Here is a 20811-nt window from a genome sequence, read left to right as displayed (position 1 = left end):
GCAGTATGGTGAATTTGTGGGAGCAGTATGGTGAATTTGTGGGAGCAGTATGGTGAATTTGTGAGAGTAGTATGGTGAATTTGTGGGAGCAGTATGGTGAATTTGTGAGAGCAGTATGGTGAATTTGTGGGAGCAGTATGGTGAATTTGTGAGAGTAGTATGATGAATTTGTGGGAGCAGTATTGTGAATTTGTGGGAGCAGTATGATGAATTTGTGGCAGCAGTATGGTGAATTTGTGGCAGCAGTATGGTGAATTTGTGGAGCAGTATGATGAATTTGTGGGAGCAGTATTGTGAATTTGTGGGAGCAGTATGATGAATTTGTGGGAGCAGTATGGTGAATTTGTGGGAGCAGTATGATGAATTTGTGAGAGCAGTATGGTGAATTTGTGAGAGCAGTATGGTGAATTTGTGGGAGCAGTATGGTGAATTTGTGAGAGCAGTATGATGAATTTGTGAGAGCAGTATGGTGAATTTGTGGCAGCAGTATGGTGAATTTGTGGAGCAGTATGATGAATTTGTGGGAGCAGTATTGTGAATTTGTGGGAGCAGTATGATGAATTTGTGGGAGCAGTATGGTGAATTTGTGGGAGCAGTATGATGAATTTGTGAGAGCAGTATGGTGAATTTGTGAGAGCAGTATGGTGAATTTGTGGCAGCAGTATGGTGAATTTGTGAGAGCAGTATGATGAATTTGTGGCAGCAGTATGGTGAATTTGTGGCAGCAGTATTGTGAATTTGTCGGAGCAGTATGGTGAATTTGTGAGAGCAGTATTGTGAATTTGTGGGAGCAGTATGGTGAATTTGTGGGAGCAGTATGATGAATTTGTGGGAGCAGTATTGTGAATTTGTGGCAGCAGTATGGTGAATCTGGGAGCAGTATTGTGAATTTGTGGCAGCAGTATGATGAATTTGTGGCAGCAGTATGATGAATTTGTGGCAGCAGTATGGTGATTTTGTGGCAGCAGTATTGTGAATTTGTGGCAGCAGTATGATGAATTTGTGGCAGCAGTATGATGAATTTGTGGGAGCAGTATGATGAATTTGTGGCAGCAGTATTGTGAATTTGTGGCAGCAGTATTGCTAATTTGTGAGAGCAGTATGGTGAATTTGTCGGAGCAGTATTGCTAATTTGTGGGAGCAGTATTGTGAATTTGTGGGAGCAGTATTGTGAATTTGTGGCAGCAGTATGGTGAGTTTGTTGGAGTCAATGTTTAATCCAAATCATATTTTATTTTTGTACAATTAAGTTAAAAAGTGCTAAGTATGTACATGAACTATTTTCAACCAACAGGTATTATTGTCCAGAAGTTAGACAACTAGTGATTGAAAACCCAGGAGTATGATGAATTATCTTTATCAGGGACACTTACAAACCATCTCCAGTCCATGAGGAGCAGTCACCAATCAAGAGATATCTGTAAATTACGTAAAGCTAGCTAGTATATCTATAGTTAGATATAAATATATCTATTCTCTTGTGAATAAATCAATATATCAGATTACGGCCACTAGTGTACTACTTCAGCCATTTTTGGTATATCTTGGTGTATATCATTTGAGAAATGCCATGACATCATTTATAACATCCCTCTCTCCTGGGAAATTAATTTTGACAGGGGGCATGCACATTAGTCATATCCTGTCAGGTCAATTTGAAGAAGTTGTCACGACCCTCCCTCTCGCCATATTGATTTATGCTTGTGTATTTGAGAACATGTTTTCTTCTTGCCTATTTTTTGTTTGTTTTTCAGGCGTTATCTTGACCCATAAGGTCACCGACATTTGGTGACGATTAGTAAGAATATTGTGGAGGTGGAACTTTGACAAACAAAAATCCTAGTTTACAAGTTATTAGATTGCATGTAGGAGAACCTCAGGCACACCACAACATGGATAATTAAACATTTCATCAGTTTACAAGGAATATTGTGATATCCTTATGAGCTGGGAAGTAGATTCATAGTTGATGATGATAACCTCAACTTGTAGCAGATATTTCAAGTTTAAACATATAACCGATTATATTAACCTCAAAACGTGACATCATGAGTTAACTCATTAACCAAAGTGACTTCATGAGTTTTCTCGTAACAAAAGTGACGTCATGAATTTTCTCTTAAAGGAAGTGATGTATATCACTACACAAATGGATATCTATGTAGATATTAAAGGATATCTGTCGGCCTGCTGTTTCTGGTCCATATATTGTTCCATATGAATGGCGAACTGGATGCCCTTGACCCACATGTCACGTTCGTATATAGAGTTACTGTACAGATAGAGGACCTCATGGTTGGCTCCAAATATCACTGCGAAGCAACGCCCTCTCTGTCAAATATAAAAAAGTTCAAGGTCAGAAAAATATCAATGGCAAGGTTAGCACAATTCAACATCAAGATCAACACAATTCAACATCGAAATCCATATAATCCAACATCAAGATCAACATAATTCAATGTTGAAATCAACACAATTCACTGTCAACATCAACACAATTCAACATCAACATGAACACAATTCAATGTTAAGGTCAACACAATTAAATAAAGGTCAACATAATGAAATGTCAAGGTCAACATAATTAAATGTCAAGGTCAACACAATGCAATGTTCAGGTCAACACAGCTCAATGTCAAGGTAACGTTTGTTCCAACTAAAGCCTGTTTCAGTCGTAATTCTCCTCCTCTCAACACTCATTATGTAGATGTACTAAAGTAGTCAACTGTCAGATTTGTTTCCCCATCTTGTACAATCAATACCTTAGTAATTGACATTTAATTAGAAATGGAAAATGAAAGGGAACTCATTTTTATTTCTTATATTTAAAAAGTGTTTCAGTTAAAGAGTTTTGAAGTACACTGACATAATTGTGAAATACTCAAGCTATTGTTAGGATTCTGTCCTTTGTTAGACAATTAAGCGGCAATTTAGCTTTAAAGCTGTGTTATATTGGAGAATTTAGTAGACAGTAGTGGTTAATAGTCGACATGTACACCGTAAACTACCAATCTGGAGCTCCCATACACACATACATTAGATAACCTCCCAACATCCATACCCTCCTAATCATAACGCTCTCAAACACGCACATTCTAGCCCCTTCCCATCTCCACCTTCTCTCAAGTCATTACCCTCTTCCTCCTAATCACAAACTCTCGAAACATGCACATACCCTCACCCTCGCTCCACCCTCTCCTTCCTAATCACAAACTCAACACACACATACCCTCACCCTCGCTCCACCCTCTCCTTCCTAATCACAAACTCAACACACACATACCCTCACCCTCGCTCCACCCTCTCCTTCCTAATCACAAACTCAACACACACATACCCTCACCCTCGCTCTACCCTCTCCTTCCTAATCACAAACTCTCTCAACACACACATACCCTCACCCTCGCTCTACCCTCTCCTTCCTAATCACAAACTCAACACACACATACCCTCACCCTCGCTCCACCCTCTCCTTCCTAATCACAAACTCAACACACACATACCCTCACCCTCGCTCCACCCTCTCCTTCCTAATCACAAACTCAACACACACATACCCTCACCCTCGCTCCACCCTCTCCTTCCTAATCACAAACTCAACACACACATACCCTCACCCTCGCTCCACCCTCTCCTTCCTAATCACAAACTCAACACACACATACCCTCACCCTCGCTCCACCCTCTCCTTCCTAATCACAAACTCAACACACACATACTCTCACCCTCGCTCCACCCTCTCCTTCCTAATCACAAACTCAACACACACATACCCTCACCCTCGCTCCACCCTCTCCTTCCTAATCACAAACTCTCTCTTCATCAAATATCCTCCCCGTTCCATCATAAAGTTACACCCTCAACCTCCTGTCATACCCTCCTACCTACTGTAATCCCCCTAATTGTAGTTCCCCCCTAATTGCATGTGTCTGGGTAATATATAGGATTTCAGTGTATGTACACTCATATATAATGAAGTATAGGTACACATGTATGTGAGGTATATTTAGTTATATACTTGTGGTGTTCAGGTAAATGTGAGGTATATTTAGTTATTTACTTGTGGCGTACAGGTAAATGTGAGGTATATTTAGTTATTTACTTGTGGCATACAGGTAAATGTGAGGTATATTTAGTTATTTACTTGTGGCGTACAGGTAAATGTGAGGTATATTTAGTTATTTACTTGTGGCGTACAGGTAAATGTGACGTATATTTAGTTATATACTTCTGGCGTACAGGTAATTTTAAATGTTAAGTATATTTAGGTGATTTTTAATTTGATAAGGATGATTTAGGCATCTAAGAATGGGTCTGAATGGTCATCATCACCGGACATTGTTGTGACCTGACAAAGAAATCCTAGACATATTATAATATCTGTAATACCTGTTATACAAATATAATATCTGTAATACCTGTTATACAAATATAATATCTGTAATACCTGTTATACAAATATAATATCTGTAATACCTGTTATACAAATATAATATCTGTAATACCTGTTATACAAATATCATATCTATAATACCGTTATACAAATATAGCTATCTGTAATACATGTTACAAATATAATATCTGTAATACCTGTTATACAAATATAGCTATCTGTAATACCTGTTATACAATATAGCGTATCTGTAATACCTGTTATACCAATAAGCTATCTGTAATACCTGTTATACAAATATAAGCTATCTGTAATACCTGTTATACAAAATATAGCTATCTGTAATACCTGTTAAATACAAATATAGCGATCTGTAATACCTGTTATAGACAAAATAAAGCTATATCTGTAAATAACCTGTTATAACCAATATAATATCGTGTAATACCTGTTATACAAATATAGATAGTCTGTAATAACCTGGTATAACAAATATAGCTATCTGTAATACCGGTTATACAAATATAAGTATCTGTATAGACCTGTATACAAATATAGATAGTCTGTAATACCTGTTATACAAATATAGCTATCTGTAATACCCTGTTATACAAATATAGCTATCTGTAATACCTGTTATACAAATATAATATCTGTAATACCTGTTATACAAATATAATATCTGTAATACCTGTTATACAAATAAAGCTATCTGTAATACCTGTTATACGAATATAATATCTGTAATACCTGTTATACAAATAAAGCTATCTGTAATACCTGTTATACAAATATAATATCTGTAATACCTGTTATACAAATATAATATCTGTAATACCTGTTATACAAATATAATATCTGTAATACCTGTTATACAAATATAATATCTGTAATACCTGTTATACAAATATAGCTATCTGTAATACCTGTTATACAAATATAATATCTGTAATACCTGTTATACAAATATAATATCTGTAATACCTGTTATACAAATATAGCTATCTGTAATACCTGTTATACAAATATAGCTATCTGTAATACCTGTTATACCAATAAAGCTATCTGTAATACCTGTTATACAAATATAGCTATCTGTAATACCTGTTATACAAATATAGCTATCTGTAATACCTGTTATACAAATATAGCTATCTGTAATACCTGTTATACAAATATAATATCTGTAATACCTGTTATACAAATATAATATCTGTAATACCTGTTATACAAATATAATATCTGTAATACCTGTTATACAAATATAGCTATCTGTAATACCTGTTATACAAATATAATATCTGTAATACCTGTTATACAAATATAGCTATCTGTAATACCTGTTATACAAATATAGCTATCTGTAATACCTGTTATACAAATATAATATCTGTAATACCTGTTATACAAATATAATATCTGTAATACCTGTTATACAAATATAATATCTGTAATACCTGTTATACAAATATAATATCTGTAATACCTGTTATACAAATATAATATCTGTAATACCTGTTATACAAATATAATATCTGTAATACCTGTTATACAAATATAGCTATCTGTAATACCTGTTATACAAATATAGCTATCTGTAATACCTGTTATACAAATATAGCTATCTGTAATACCTGTTATACAAATAAAGCTATCTGTAATACCTGTTATACAAATAAAGCTATCTGTAATACCTGTTATACAAATATAGTTATCTGTAATACCTGTTATACAAATATAGCTATCTGTAATACCTGTTATACAAATATAGCTATCTGTAATACCTGTTATACAAATATAGTTATCTGTAATACCTGTTATACAAATATAGCTATCTGTAATACCTGTTATACAAATATAGCTATCTGTAATACCTGTTATACAAATATAGCTATCTGTAATACCTGTTATACAAATATAGTTATCTGTAATACCTGTTATACAAATATAGCTATCTGTAATACCTGTTATACAAATATAGTTTGAACAACAAGGTGTATTGTACATCATTCTAGGCGTCAATGAGTCAATTACAAGTTCAAAGCATTTGTGATTATTTGTACGAAAAAAACACAAATATAGATCAACATTCGCAAAATAATATATTAGTGAATATGTCTGAAGATTAAGTTTGCAAAATACATTATTCCCGAAATCCAAATAATTCACAGTATTCAATTTGATTATATATACAGTACGATTATACAATACAGACCATACCATGCCATACAGGTCATTCCATATCATACCTAAATACATACATGTTACCTAAATACATACATGTCACCTAAATACATACATGTTACCTAAATACATACAGCTGTACATGTTACCTAAATACATACATGTTACCTAAATACATACATGTTACCTAAATACATACATGTTACCTAAATACATACATGTTACCTAAATACATACATGTTACCTAAATACATACATGTTACCTAAATACATACATGTTACCTAAATACATACATGTTACCTAAATACATACATGTTACCTAAATACATACATGTTACCTAAATACATACATGTTACCTAAATACATACATGTTACCTAAATCATGAATTCCAGTGTTTCTCATACATAAACAGCAAGAAGGCCTTAAATGTCTGTAATGTACAGGTGACCGGATTACACTGTTGTTACTCAAACATAAACACCAAGAAGGCCTTAAATGTCTGTAATGTACAGGTGACCGGATTACACTAACGCCGTATAACAGAGGTTAGGAATTAGAAATAGCGTTATATTACCTGTGTGTCTTACAATAGTTATAACATTGTTACACGTTATATTACCTGTGTGTCTTACAATAGATATAACATTGTTATACGTTATATTACCTGTGTGTCTTACAATAGTTATAACATTGTTACACGTTATATTACCTGTGTGTCTTACAATAGATATAACATTGTTACACGTTATATCACCTGTGTGTCTTACAATAGTTATAACATTGTTATAGTCGTTATATTACCTGTGTGTCTTGCAATAGTTATAACATTGTTATACGTTATATTACCTGTGTGTCTTACACATATTACCTGTGTGTCTTACAATAGATATAATTGTTATACGTTATATTACCTGTGTGTCTTACAATAGATATAACATTGTTATACGTTATATTACCGGTGTGTCTTACAATAGTTATAACATTGTTACACGACAGAACAGACATAATGTGATGATAAATGATTTCCTGTAAAGCTTGTGTGTGTACAAACAAACTCTTAGTGAATTTGTCCAAAAGCCTTCCTGAAGTAAAATGGAGGACAGCCAACAGACCTTGACCCCTTTTCACTCATGCCTCCTCTGAGGTACTGACTGACAACCAGACAGTATATATATAAACGTATCACTATGTATAAAGTATCCTACAATATCAGTACCACGGTAAACACTGGCCTGTACTATATAACATCCTACAACATCAGTACCACGGTAAACACTGGCCTGTACTATATAACAAATATAACATCCTACGACATCAGTACCACGGTATTAACACTGGCCTGTACTATATAACATCCTACAACATCAGTACCACAGTAACATTTTACCAGAAAACAATCAGTAAAAGAGACTGTTACCATGGTAAGATGGTGGCCGTTACATAGTAAGTTTATAGTACAATCTCACTGAAATATCAATATGCTGATATCAGAAGTTCAGAACCATTTCACTGAACCATCAAGGTACTTATATTTTCAAAGTCCAGGAACATTGAAGTTTCTGAAATAATCATTATCGGATAAGATTGATAATGTATTAGTTATTTTAATATTAATCTTTACTCCTGCCCACCAGTCCCACACGGTCGTAAGTGATAAACACTGACATAGGGGGAACGATTACAGAAACATAATACTATTTACCTGTATAATGTCTGGATCTACCATATCCTGTCACGGAGGGCGGTATTACGACGTAGAAAGTGTAGTAATACCGTTTACCTGTATAATGTCGGGATCTACCATATCCTGTCACAGAGGGCTACATTACAACGTAGAAAGTATAGTAATACCGTTTACCTGTATAATGTCTGTCACGGAGGGCTACATTACGACGTAGAAAGTATCGTAATACCGTTTACCTGTATAATGTCTGTCACGGAGGGCTACATTACGACGTAGAAAGTATAGTAATACCGTTTACCTGTATAATGTCTGGATCTACCATATACTGTAACGGAGGGCTACATTACAACGTAGAAAGTATAGTAATACCGTTTACCTGTATAATGTCTGTCACGGAGGGCTACATTACGACGTAGAAAGTATAGTAATACCGTTTACCTGTATAATGTCTGTCACGGAAGGCTACATTACGACGTAGAACGTATAGTAATACCGTTTACCTGTATAATGTCTGTCACGGAGGGCTACATTACGACGTAGAAAGTATAGTAATACCGTTTACCTGTATAATGTCGGTCACGGAGGGCTACATTACGACGTAGAAAGTATAGTAATACCGTTTACCTGTATAATGTCTGTCACAGAGGGCTACATTACGACGTAGAAAGTATAGTAATACCGTTTACCTGTATAATGTCTGGATCTACCATATCCTGTCACAGAAGGCTACATTACGACGTAGAAAGTATAGTAATACCGTTTACCTGTATACTGGCTGTCACGGAGGGCTACATTACGACGTAGAAAGTATAGTAATACCGTTTACCTGTATAATGTCTGTCATGGAGGGCTACATTACGACGTAGAAAGTATAGTAATACCGTTTACCTGTATAATGTCTGTCACGGAGGGCTACATTACGACGTAGAAAGTATAGTAATACCGTTTACCTGTATAATGTCTGTCACAGAGGGCTACATTACGACGTAGAAAGTATAGTAATACCGTTTACCTGTATAATGTCTGGATCTACCATATCTTGTCACGGAGGGCTACATTACGACGTAGAAAGTATAGTAATACCGTTTACCTGTATAATGTCTGTCACAGAGGGCTACATTACGACGTAGAAAGTATAGTAATACCGTTTACCTGTATAATGTCTGGATCTACCATATCCTGTCACAGAAGGCTACATTACGACGTAGAAAGTATAGTAATACTGTTTACCTGTATAATGTCTGTCACGGAGGGCTACATTACGACGTAGAAAGTATAGTAATACCGTTTACCTGTATAATGTCTGGATCTACCATATCCTGTCACCGAGGGCTACATTGAGGATATTTGTTTCACAGTTAATTATGAAGTAGAAAGAATATTATATATCTTAAGCCATGTAAGCGTTGTGTTGTTCTGAATACACAGAACATGAACTTTTGTATTAATGCATCCAAATTTGTCAGCTTACATTATAACAGAAAATCATTAGTTGGGTTAGGTATATATAAAGTATCAAATATTGAGCTACGAAATTAAGAACGAAGTCTTTTGACATTTTCATATTTCAGTAAAATAGAGTTTCTTTACAAGGTTAAAATCAATCTTCAAATTCAAATATCGAACATACATCAATCATTCTTAATTCTTATCTTATTTATTGTCTCGTATTGATTTTCCTTTTTTTATTGGGTGTGGGGGGGGGGGGGGGAGGAGGGGGATAAAATTGATTTAACATTTAGTTTATGTTATATCTGATATCATTTTGTTTTTTTCTTGGGGTTGGAGGGGAATGAATACCAAAACATGTCAATAGTTAGTTGTTTATAGATTTATAGATTGTTGAGTTAGTTTAGGTATATCGTAAAATCAAATGTCTAAAGCTGGAAATATTGAAGTCCTATAAAGCCCAGGTGTCAAGTGTACAAGTTACTTACCAGGCTTGGAGTCTACACAACATAAACGACAGTATCCTGTCATCCAGCCGTAAAGTACTCGTCATCAATTATGATAATCTGATTATTATTATAATTATTTTAAATCAGGACCTTACCATGATTTCCTTTTATTTCATTTAATTAGTGTATATTTAAAACGGACTAATTTTTCATAATTTTTTTTTTTTACTTTTCAGTACCTGAATGCACACATGTGACTCTTCATGATTTACGACATTTTATCATATGTTTATATATCTATAGGTATATTGTAAATAAAGTGTAATAAAACACATTAAAACAAAACTATATACAAATACATATACAGTGGACCCTCGATAATCCGAACACCTTCGTTCCCAGTCCAAACCGTCCGGATTACGAGTTTTCCGGACTGCCGAATTTCGTGTACCAGGTCAAAAAAATTGTTGTGTAAGAGTTATCTCCCTTGATTATATACAATCCGGGACGTTTCATAAACACGTCTAATTGTCCGACTTTTTAACAATAAATATACTTATGTTTCTGATATGATTCTTGATTTGTTTTGTAGAAAGTAAAAAATAAACTATGTTTTTAAAAGAACATGTAAAGTGAAAGTTGTTTTATTTATAGCGGGCATATGTGACCTACAAACAACACACATGTGTCACGTCCCGGAGGTTCACAAACAAGTAGAAATTACAAACGTTAAATACCTTAAATAAAATTCCCGGATTTTACAACTTACCGTCAGTCCATGTTATTTTTTATGATTTTTACGTACCAGAAACCCCAAGCTATCTATTTAAAAGTACGCGACACCAGCGAGAACTACCCAAGATGTCCGATAATTATTAAACCCGTATTCACTTAACAATGTGACGCTTAGTTAAGTATCAGACGACTATTGACAAATTTGTGTGTAATCAACCCAGTTCTTGTGATCACTGCTTAATACGTAAATGTGTATGTAATTAATAGCATGCATCTTTCAATGAGTCGTCGTTTCACGTAACGGTGTTACGAAGCCGATATCCATGTTTACCCAATACAAGTCTTAATGATGTTAATTACCGATCATAAATTTATTACATTTATTTGAGATTGGATAGGTCGTGGAGAAAAAGCAATGTACCGTTATAAAAACAAAAGCTACACATTGTAACACAGGTAAACACCCGGGGCTATGACCTGGCAGCGGTCGCTATGACTACGCACAGTGTCAAGCGATAGTCTGTACAGCTGTCGACACGGGTGACTTGCCCCGACATTTTTTTCTCCTCGTGGTGAAAAAATCGTCCGGATTATTGAGGGAAATTTACTAATGAAAAGTACGTTCCGTTCCCAAAATGGGCTTCCGGAATCGGAATCCGAATTTCCGGACTGGTGAGTACAAATAGCGTTACGGAAATCCGTTCCCGTGCATTTCCGTCCGGACTGTGAGTTTTCCGGACTATCGGCGTCCGGATTATCGCGGGTCCACTGTACATATCTAGTATATAAGGGTCAAAGAAGTAATATGAACAGTATAATCCAGATAACACTGGATCCTCACATAAATGTATGGAGGATACGAATTACTTGTAATGATTATATGGGGCAAAGAAGTAATTCAAACAGTGTAAACAATAAGGTTTGTTAAATTTTCGAGGCAATCCGCCCCTTTATCAAAACACAAAAAATCACAAATACCATCACATAATATAGTATATATATATAGATACTGATCCACAGTGACAGAAAAGGGCTGAAAGGCTGTGGTACCATATTCCACAATGACAGAAAAGGGCTGATAGGTTGTGGTACCAATCCACAATGACAGAAAAGGGCTGAAATGCTGTGATACTCATCCATAGTGACAGAAAAGGGCTAAAAGGCTGTGATACCCATCCACAATGACAGAAAAGGGCTGATAGGTTGTGGTACCAATCCACAATGACAGAAAAGGGCTGAAAGGTTGTGATACCAATCCACAGTGAAAAAAAGGGCTGAAAGGTTGTGATACCAATCCACAATGACAGAAAAGGGCTGAAATGCTGTGATACCTATCCACAGTGAAGAAAAGGGCTGAAAGGCTGTGATACCCATGCAAACCGACAGAAAAGGGCTGATAGGCTGTGACATATAAAGATACCATGCATGTCAGACCTACATTGTACTTACATTCCTTTACCAGAATATATAACTAAGGAAGATCAGACTATAGGGAGGTTAACCTACAGAGGTAACTCACTGAAGTTATTTCAAGTAGTGCTACTAAAAATATCAGTAGTGTTGACAATAGCAACAGGTCAAATAGCTATACTAGCTAGGATAACAGGTCAGATAGAGGTCGTATTAAGGTCAAACTATGATAAAATAAAGATTACTATATATCAAAGGATATACATAATTTTTTTCAATTTTTATTCAAATTGGATCTGGAAAGAAATTCTTCAAATAATTGAAATCCCAGATGAATATCGAAGAATAAATCATCACTTACAATCAGTTTGTTAAATAAATCAAGTTCATATATATATATAACTTACATCAAAAGGGTCCAATCTTTTGGAGTAATCCTTTTCTCCATCTCGAACTTCTCGAATCTTTGAAATTTGCCCTGAAAAGAAAATTAAACAATATGAGTTATTATATGCTTCAGTTAATATGTTATACATAACTGCTTAACAAATTGGTCACAGAAATCTGCCAAGCCCTCCCAGGCCAAAGTCTAATAATTTTTTTTATTTTCAAATTCATTAATAGAAATATTAAGTAGATATTTTATGAGGCGATATTATACTGTACAATGTAATACGATGGAGTCTATAATTAACATTGAGGACCGAGTATGATATTATACTGTACAATGTAATACGATGGAGTCTATAATTAACATTGAGGACCGAGTATGATGTGATATTATACTGTACAATGTAATACGATGGAGTCTATAATTAACATTGAGGACCAAGTATGATATTATACTGTACAATGTTATACGATGGAGTCTATAATTAACAGTGAGGACCGAGTATGATATTATACTGTACAATGTAATACGATGGAGTCTATAATTAACATTGAGGACCGAGTATGATATTATACTGTACAATGTAATACGATGGAGTCTATAATTAACATTGAGGACCGAGTATGATATTATACTGTACAATGTAATACGATGGAGTCTATAATTAACATTGAGGACCGAGTATGATATTATACTGTACAATGTAATACGATGGAGTCTATAATTAACATTGAGGACCGAGTATGATGTTATACTGTACAATGTAATACGATGGAGTCTATAATTAACATTGAGGACCGAGTATGATATTATACTGTACAACGTAATACGATGGAGTCTATAATTAACATTGAGGACCAAGTATGATATTATACTGTACAATGTAATACAATGGAGTCTATAATTAACATTGAGGACCGAGTATGATATTATACTGTACAATGTAATACGATGGAGTCTATAATTAACATTGAGGGCCGAGTATGATATTATACTGTACAATGTAATACAATGGAGTCTATAATTAACATTGAGGACCGAGTATGATATTATACTGTACAATGTAATACGATGGAGTCTATAATTAACAGTGAGGACCGAGTATGATGTGATATTATACTGTACAATGTAATACGATGGAGTCTATAATTAACATTGAGGACCGAGTATGATATTATACTGTACAATGTAATACGATGGAGTCTATAATTAACATTGAGGACCAAGTATGATATTATACTGTACAATGTAATACGATGGAGTCTATAATTAACCTTGAGGACCGAGTATGATATTATACTGTACAATGTAATACGATAAAGTCTATAATTAACATTGAGGACCGAGTATGATATTATACTGTACAATGTAATACGATGGAGTCTATAATTAACATTGAGGACCGAGTATGATATTATACTGTACAATGTAATACGATGGAGTCTATAATTAACATTGAGGACCGAGTATGATGTGATATTATACTGTACAATGTAATACGATGGAGTCTATAATTAACATTGAGGACCAAGTATGATATTATACTGTACAATGTAATACAATGGAGTCTATAATTAACATTGAGGACCGAGTATGATATTATACTGTACAATGTAATACGATGGAGTCTATAATTAACATTGAGGACCGAGTATGATATTATACTGTACAATGTAATACGATGGAGTCTATAATTAACATTGAGGACCGAGTATGATATTATACTGTACAATGTAATACGATGGAGTCTATAATTAACATTGAGGACCGAGTATGATATTATACTGTACAATGTAATACGATGGAGTCTATAATTAACATTGAGGACCGAGTATGATATTATACTGTATAATGTAATACGATGGGGTCTATAATTAACATTGAGGACCGAGTATGATATTATACTGTACAATGTAATATGATGGAGTCTATAATTAACATTGAGGACCGAGTATGATATTATACAAGACAATGTAATATGATGGAGTCTATAATTAACATTGAGGACCGAGTATGATATTATACTGTATAATGTAATATGATGGAGTCTATAATTAACATTGAGGACCGAGTATGATATTATACTGTACAATGTAATACGATAGAGTCTATAATTAACATTGAGGACCGAGTATGATATTATACAAGACAATGTAATATGATGGAGTCTATAATTAACATTGAGGACCGAGTATGATATTATACTGTATAATGTAATATGATGGAGTCTATAATTAACATTGAGGACCGAGTATGATATTATACTGTACAATGTAATACGATGGAGTCTATAATTAACATTGAGGACCGAGTATGATATTATACTGTACAATGTAATACGATGGAGTCTATAATTAACATTGAGGACAGAGTATGATGTGATAATTTATACTGTACAATGTAATACGATGGAGTCTATAATTAACATTGAGGACCGAGTATGATGTGATGTTATACTGTACAATGTAATACGATGGAGTCTATAATTAACATTGAGGACCGAGTATGATATTATACTGTACAATGTAATACGATGGAGTCTATAATTAACATTGAGGACCGAGTATGATATTATACTGTACAATGTAATACGATGGAGTCTATAATTAACAGTGAGGACCGAGTATGATATTATACTGTACAATGTAATACGATGGAGTCTATAATTAACATTGAGGACCGAGTATGATATTATACTGTACAATGTAATACGATGGCGTCTATAATTAACATTGAGGACCGAGTATGATATTATACTGTACAATGTAATACGATGGAGTCTATAATTAACATTGAGGACCGAGTATGATATTATACTGTACAATGTAATACGATGGCGTCTATAATTAACATTGAGGACCGAGTATGATATTATACTGTACAATGTAATACGATGGAGTCTATAATTAACATTGAGGACCGAGTATGATGTGATATTATACTGTACAATGTAATACGATGGAGTCTATAATTAACATTGAGGACCAAGTATGATATTATACTGTACAATGTAATACAATGGAGTCTATAATTAACATTGAGGACCGAGTATGATATTATACTGTACAATGTAATACGATGGAGTCTATAATTAACATTGAGGACCGAGTATGATATTATACTGTACAATGTAATATGATGGAGTCTATAATTAACATTGAGGACCGAGTATGATATTATACTGTACAATGTAATACGATGGAGTCTATAATTAACATTGAGGACCGAGTATGATATTATACTGTACAATGTAATACGATGGAGTCTATAATTAACATTGAGGACAGAGTATGATGTGATAATTTATACTGTACAATGTAATACGATGGAGTCTATAATTAACATTGAGGACCGAGTATGATGTGATGTTATACTGTACAATGTAATACGATGGAGTCTATAATTAACATTGAGGACCGAGTATGATATTATACTGTACAATGTAATACGATGGAGTCTATAATTAACATTGAGGACCGAGTATGATATTATACTGTACAATGTAATACGATGGAGTCTATAATTAACAGTGAGGACCGAGTATGATATTATACTGTAAAATGTAATACGATGGAGTCTATAATTAACAGTGAGGACCGAGTATGATATTATACTGTACAATGTAATACGATGGAGTCTATAATTAACATTGAGGACCGAGTATGATATTATACTGTACAATGTAATACGATGGCATCTATAATTAACATTGAGGACCGAGTATGATATTATACTGTACAATGTAATACGATGGAGTCTATAATTAACATTGAGGACCGAGTATGATATTAAACTGTACAATGTAATACGATGGCGTCTATAATTAACATTGAGGACCGAGTATGATATTATACTGTACAATGTAATACGATGGAGTCTATAATTAACATTGAGGACCGAGTATGATATTATACTGTACAATGTAATACGATGGAGTCTATAATTAACATTGAGGACCGAGTATGATATTATACTGTACAATGTAATATGATGGAGTCTATAATTAACATTGAGGACCGAGTATGATATTATACTGTACAATGTAATATGATGGAGTCTATAATTAACATTGAGGACCGAGTATGATATTATACTGTACAATGTAATACGATGGAGTCTATAATTAACATTGAGGACCGAGTATGATATTATACTGTACAATGTAATACGATGGAGTCTAGGAGTCTATAATTAACAGTGAGGACCGAGTATGATATTATACTGTACAATGTAATACGATGGAGTCTATAATTAACAGTGAGGACCGAGTATGATATTATACTGTACAATGTAATACGATGGAGTCTATAATTAACAGTGAGGACCGAGTATGATATTATACTGTACAATGTAATACGATGGAGTCTATAATTAACATTGAGGACCGAGTATGATATTATACTGTACAATGTAATACGATGGAGTCTATGATTAACATTGAGGACCGAGTATGATATTATACTGTACAATGTAATACGATGGAGTCTATGATTAACATTGAGGACCGAGTATGATATTATACTGTCCAATGTAATACGATGGAGTCTATAATTAACATTGAGGACCGAGTATGATATTATACTGTACAATGTAATACGATGGAGTCTATAATTAACATTGAGGACCGAGTATGATATTATACTGTACAATGTAATACGATGGAGTCTATAATTAACATTGAGGACCGAGTATGATATTATACTGTACAATGTAATACGATGGAGTCTATGATTAACATTGAGGACCGAGTATGATATTATACTGTACAATGTAATACGATGGAGTCTATGATTAACATTGAGGACCGAGTATGATATTATACTGTACAATGTAATACGATGGAGTCTATGATTAACATTGAGGACCGAGTATGATATTATACTGTACAATGTAATACGATGGAGTCTATAATTAACATTGAGGACCGAGTATGATATTATACTGTACAATGTAATACGATGGAGTCTATAATTAACATTGAGGACCGAGTATGATATTATACTGTACAATGTAATACGATGGAGTCTATAATTAACAGTGGGGACCGAGTATGATATTATACTGTACAATGTAATACGATGGAGTCTATAATTAACATTGAGGACCAAGTATGATATTATACTGTACAATGTAATACGATGGAGTCTATAATTAACAGTGAGGACCGAGTATGATATTATACTGTACAATGTAATACGATGGAGTCTATAATTAACATTGAGGACCGAGTATGATATTATACTGTACAATGTAATACGATGGAGTCTATAATTAACATTGAGGACCGAGTATGATATTATACTGTACAATGTAATACGATGGAGTCTATAATTAACAGTGAGGACCGAGTATGATATTATACTGTAAAATGTAATACGATGGAGTCTATAATTAACAGTGAGGACCGAGTATGATATTATACTGTACAATGTAATACGATGGAGTCTATAATTAACATTGAGGACCGAGTATGATATTATACTGTACAATGTAATACGATGGCATCTATAATTAACATTGAGGACCGAGTATGATATTATACTGTACAATGTAATACGATGGAGTCTATAATTAACATTGAGGACCGAGTATGATATTATACTGTACAATGTAATACGATGGCGTCTATAATTAACATTGAGGACCGAGTATGATATTATACTGTACAATGTAATACGATGGAGTCTATAATTAACATTGAGGACCGAGTATGATATTATACTGTACAATGTAATACGATGGAGTCTATAATTAACATTGAGGACCGAGTATGATATTATACTGTACAATGTAATATGATGGAGTCTATAATTAACATTGAGGACCGAGTATGATATTATACTGTACAATGTAATATGATGGAGTCTATAATTAACATTGAGGACCGAGTATGATATTATACTGTACAATGTAATACGATGGAGTCTATAATTAACATTGAGGACCGAGTATGATATTATACTGTACAATGTAATACGATGGAGTTTAGGAGTCTATAATTAACAGTGAGGACCGAGTATGATATTATACTGTACAATGTAATACGATGGAGTCTATAATTAACAGTGAGGACCGAGTATGATATTATACTGTACAATGTAATACGATGGAGTCTATAATTAACAGTGAGGACCGAGTATGATATTATACTGTACAATGTAATACGATGGAGTCTATAATTAACATTGAGGACCGAGTATGATATTATACTGTACAATGTAATACGATGGAGTCTATGATTAACATTGAGGACCGAGTATGATATTATACTGTACAATGTAATACGATGGAGTCTATGATTAACATTGAGGACCGAGTATGATATTATACTGTACAATGTAATACGATGGAGTCTATAATTAACATTGAGGACCGAGTATGATATTATACTGTACAATGTAATACGATGGAGTCTATAATTAACATTGAGGACCGAGTATGATATTATACTGTACAATGTAATACGATGGAGTCTATAATTAACATTGAGGACCGAGTATGATATTATACTGTACAATGTAATACGATGGAGTCTATAATTAACATTGAGGACCGAGTATGATATTATACTGTACAATGTAATACGATGGAGTCTATGATTAACATTGAGGACCGAGTATGATATTATACTGTACAATGTAATACGATGGAGTCTATAATTAACATTGAGGACCGAGTATGATATTATACTGTACAATGTAATACGATGGAGTCTATAATTAACATTGAGGACCGAGTATGATATTATACTGTACAATGTAATACGATGGAGTCTATAATTAACATTGAGGACCGAGTATGATATTATACTGTACAATGTAATACGATGGAGTCTATAATTAACAGTGGGGACCGAGTATGATATTATACTGTACAATGTAATACGATGGAGTCTATAATTAACATTGAGGACCAAGTATGATATTATACTGTACAATGTAATACGATGGAGTCTATAATTAACAGTGAGGACCGAGTATGATATTATACTGTACAATGTAATACGATGGAGTCTATAATTAACATTGAGGACCGAGTATGATATTATACTGTACAATGTAATACGATGGAGTCTATAATTAACATTGAGGACCGAGTATGTGATATTATACTGTACAATGTAATACGATGGAGTCTATAATTAACATTGAGGACCGAGTATGATATTATACTGTACAATGTAATACGATGGAGTCTATAATTAACATTGAGGACCGAGTATGATATTATACTGTACAATGTAATACGATGGAGTCTATAATTAACATTGAGGACCGAGTATGATATTATACTGTACAATGTAATACGATGGAGTCTATGATTAACATTGAGGACCGAGTATGATATTATACTGTACAATGTAATACGATGGAGTCTATGATTAACATTGAGGACCGAGTATGATATTATACTGTACAATGTAATACGATGGAGTCTATAATTAACATTGAGGACCGAGTATGATATTATACTGTACAATGTAATACGATGGAGTCTATAATTAACAGTGAGGACCGAGTATGATATTATACTGTACAATGTAATACGATGGAGTCTATAATTAACATTGAGGACCGAGTATGATATTATACTGTACAATGTAATACGATGGAGTCTATAATTAACATTGAGGACCGAGTATGATATTATACTGTACAATGTAATACGATGGAGTCTATGATTAACATTGAGGACCGAGTATGATATTATACTGTACAATGTAATACGATGGAGTCTATAATTAACATTGAGGACCGAGTATGATATTATACTGTACAATGTAATACGATGGAGTCTATAATTAACATTGAGGACCGAGTATGATATTATACTGTACAATGTAATACGATGGAGTCTATAATTAACACTGAGGACCGAGTATGATATTATACTGTACAATGTAATACGATGGAGTCTATAATTAACAGTGGGGACCGAGTATGATATTATACTGTACAATGTAATACGATGGAGTCTATAATTAACATTGAGGACCAAGTATGATATTATACTGTACAATGTAATACGATGGAGTCTATAATTAACAGTGAGGACCGAGTATGATATTATACTGTACAATGTAATACGATGGAGTCTATAATTAACATTGAGG

The 20811-nt window shown here is 33.8% G+C and overlaps 1 protein-coding gene across 8 annotated transcripts in view; it reads right to left on the bottom strand.

Annotated features, from left to right (window-relative positions):
• LOC117336869 (1-phosphatidylinositol 4,5-bisphosphate phosphodiesterase eta-2-like) overlaps positions 1–20811 on the bottom strand; it is a 90460-nt gene that overhangs the window by 35368 nt on the left and 34281 nt on the right. For 6 of the 8 annotated variants that reach the window (XR_004534693.1, XR_004534694.1, XM_033897601.1 and 3 more), the window contains 3 exons: positions 12715–12785; positions 10202–10213; positions 2180–2331 (listed from right to left, as the gene is read on the bottom strand). Coding sequence is in view for 6 of the 8 variants with exons in the window: in XM_033897601.1 (XP_033753492.1) it covers positions 2180–2331; positions 10202–10213; positions 12715–12785 (235 nt within the window). In the remaining 2 variants the exon portion in view is untranslated. Of the gene's footprint in view, positions 1–2178; positions 2332–10201; positions 10214–12714; positions 12786–20811 lie in introns of all 8 variants that reach the window. The other 2 variants (XM_033897597.1, XM_033897599.1) reach the window with 2 other exon arrangements.

The sequence above is a fragment of the Pecten maximus genome, chromosome 10 (assembly GCF_902652985.1).
Source record: "Pecten maximus chromosome 10, xPecMax1.1, whole genome shotgun sequence".
Lineage (NCBI taxonomy): Eukaryota > Metazoa > Mollusca > Bivalvia > Pectinida > Pectinidae > Pecten > Pecten maximus.
Note: the sequence above shows the minus strand (reverse complement) of the source record. Positions and strands in the feature narration are given on the sequence as shown.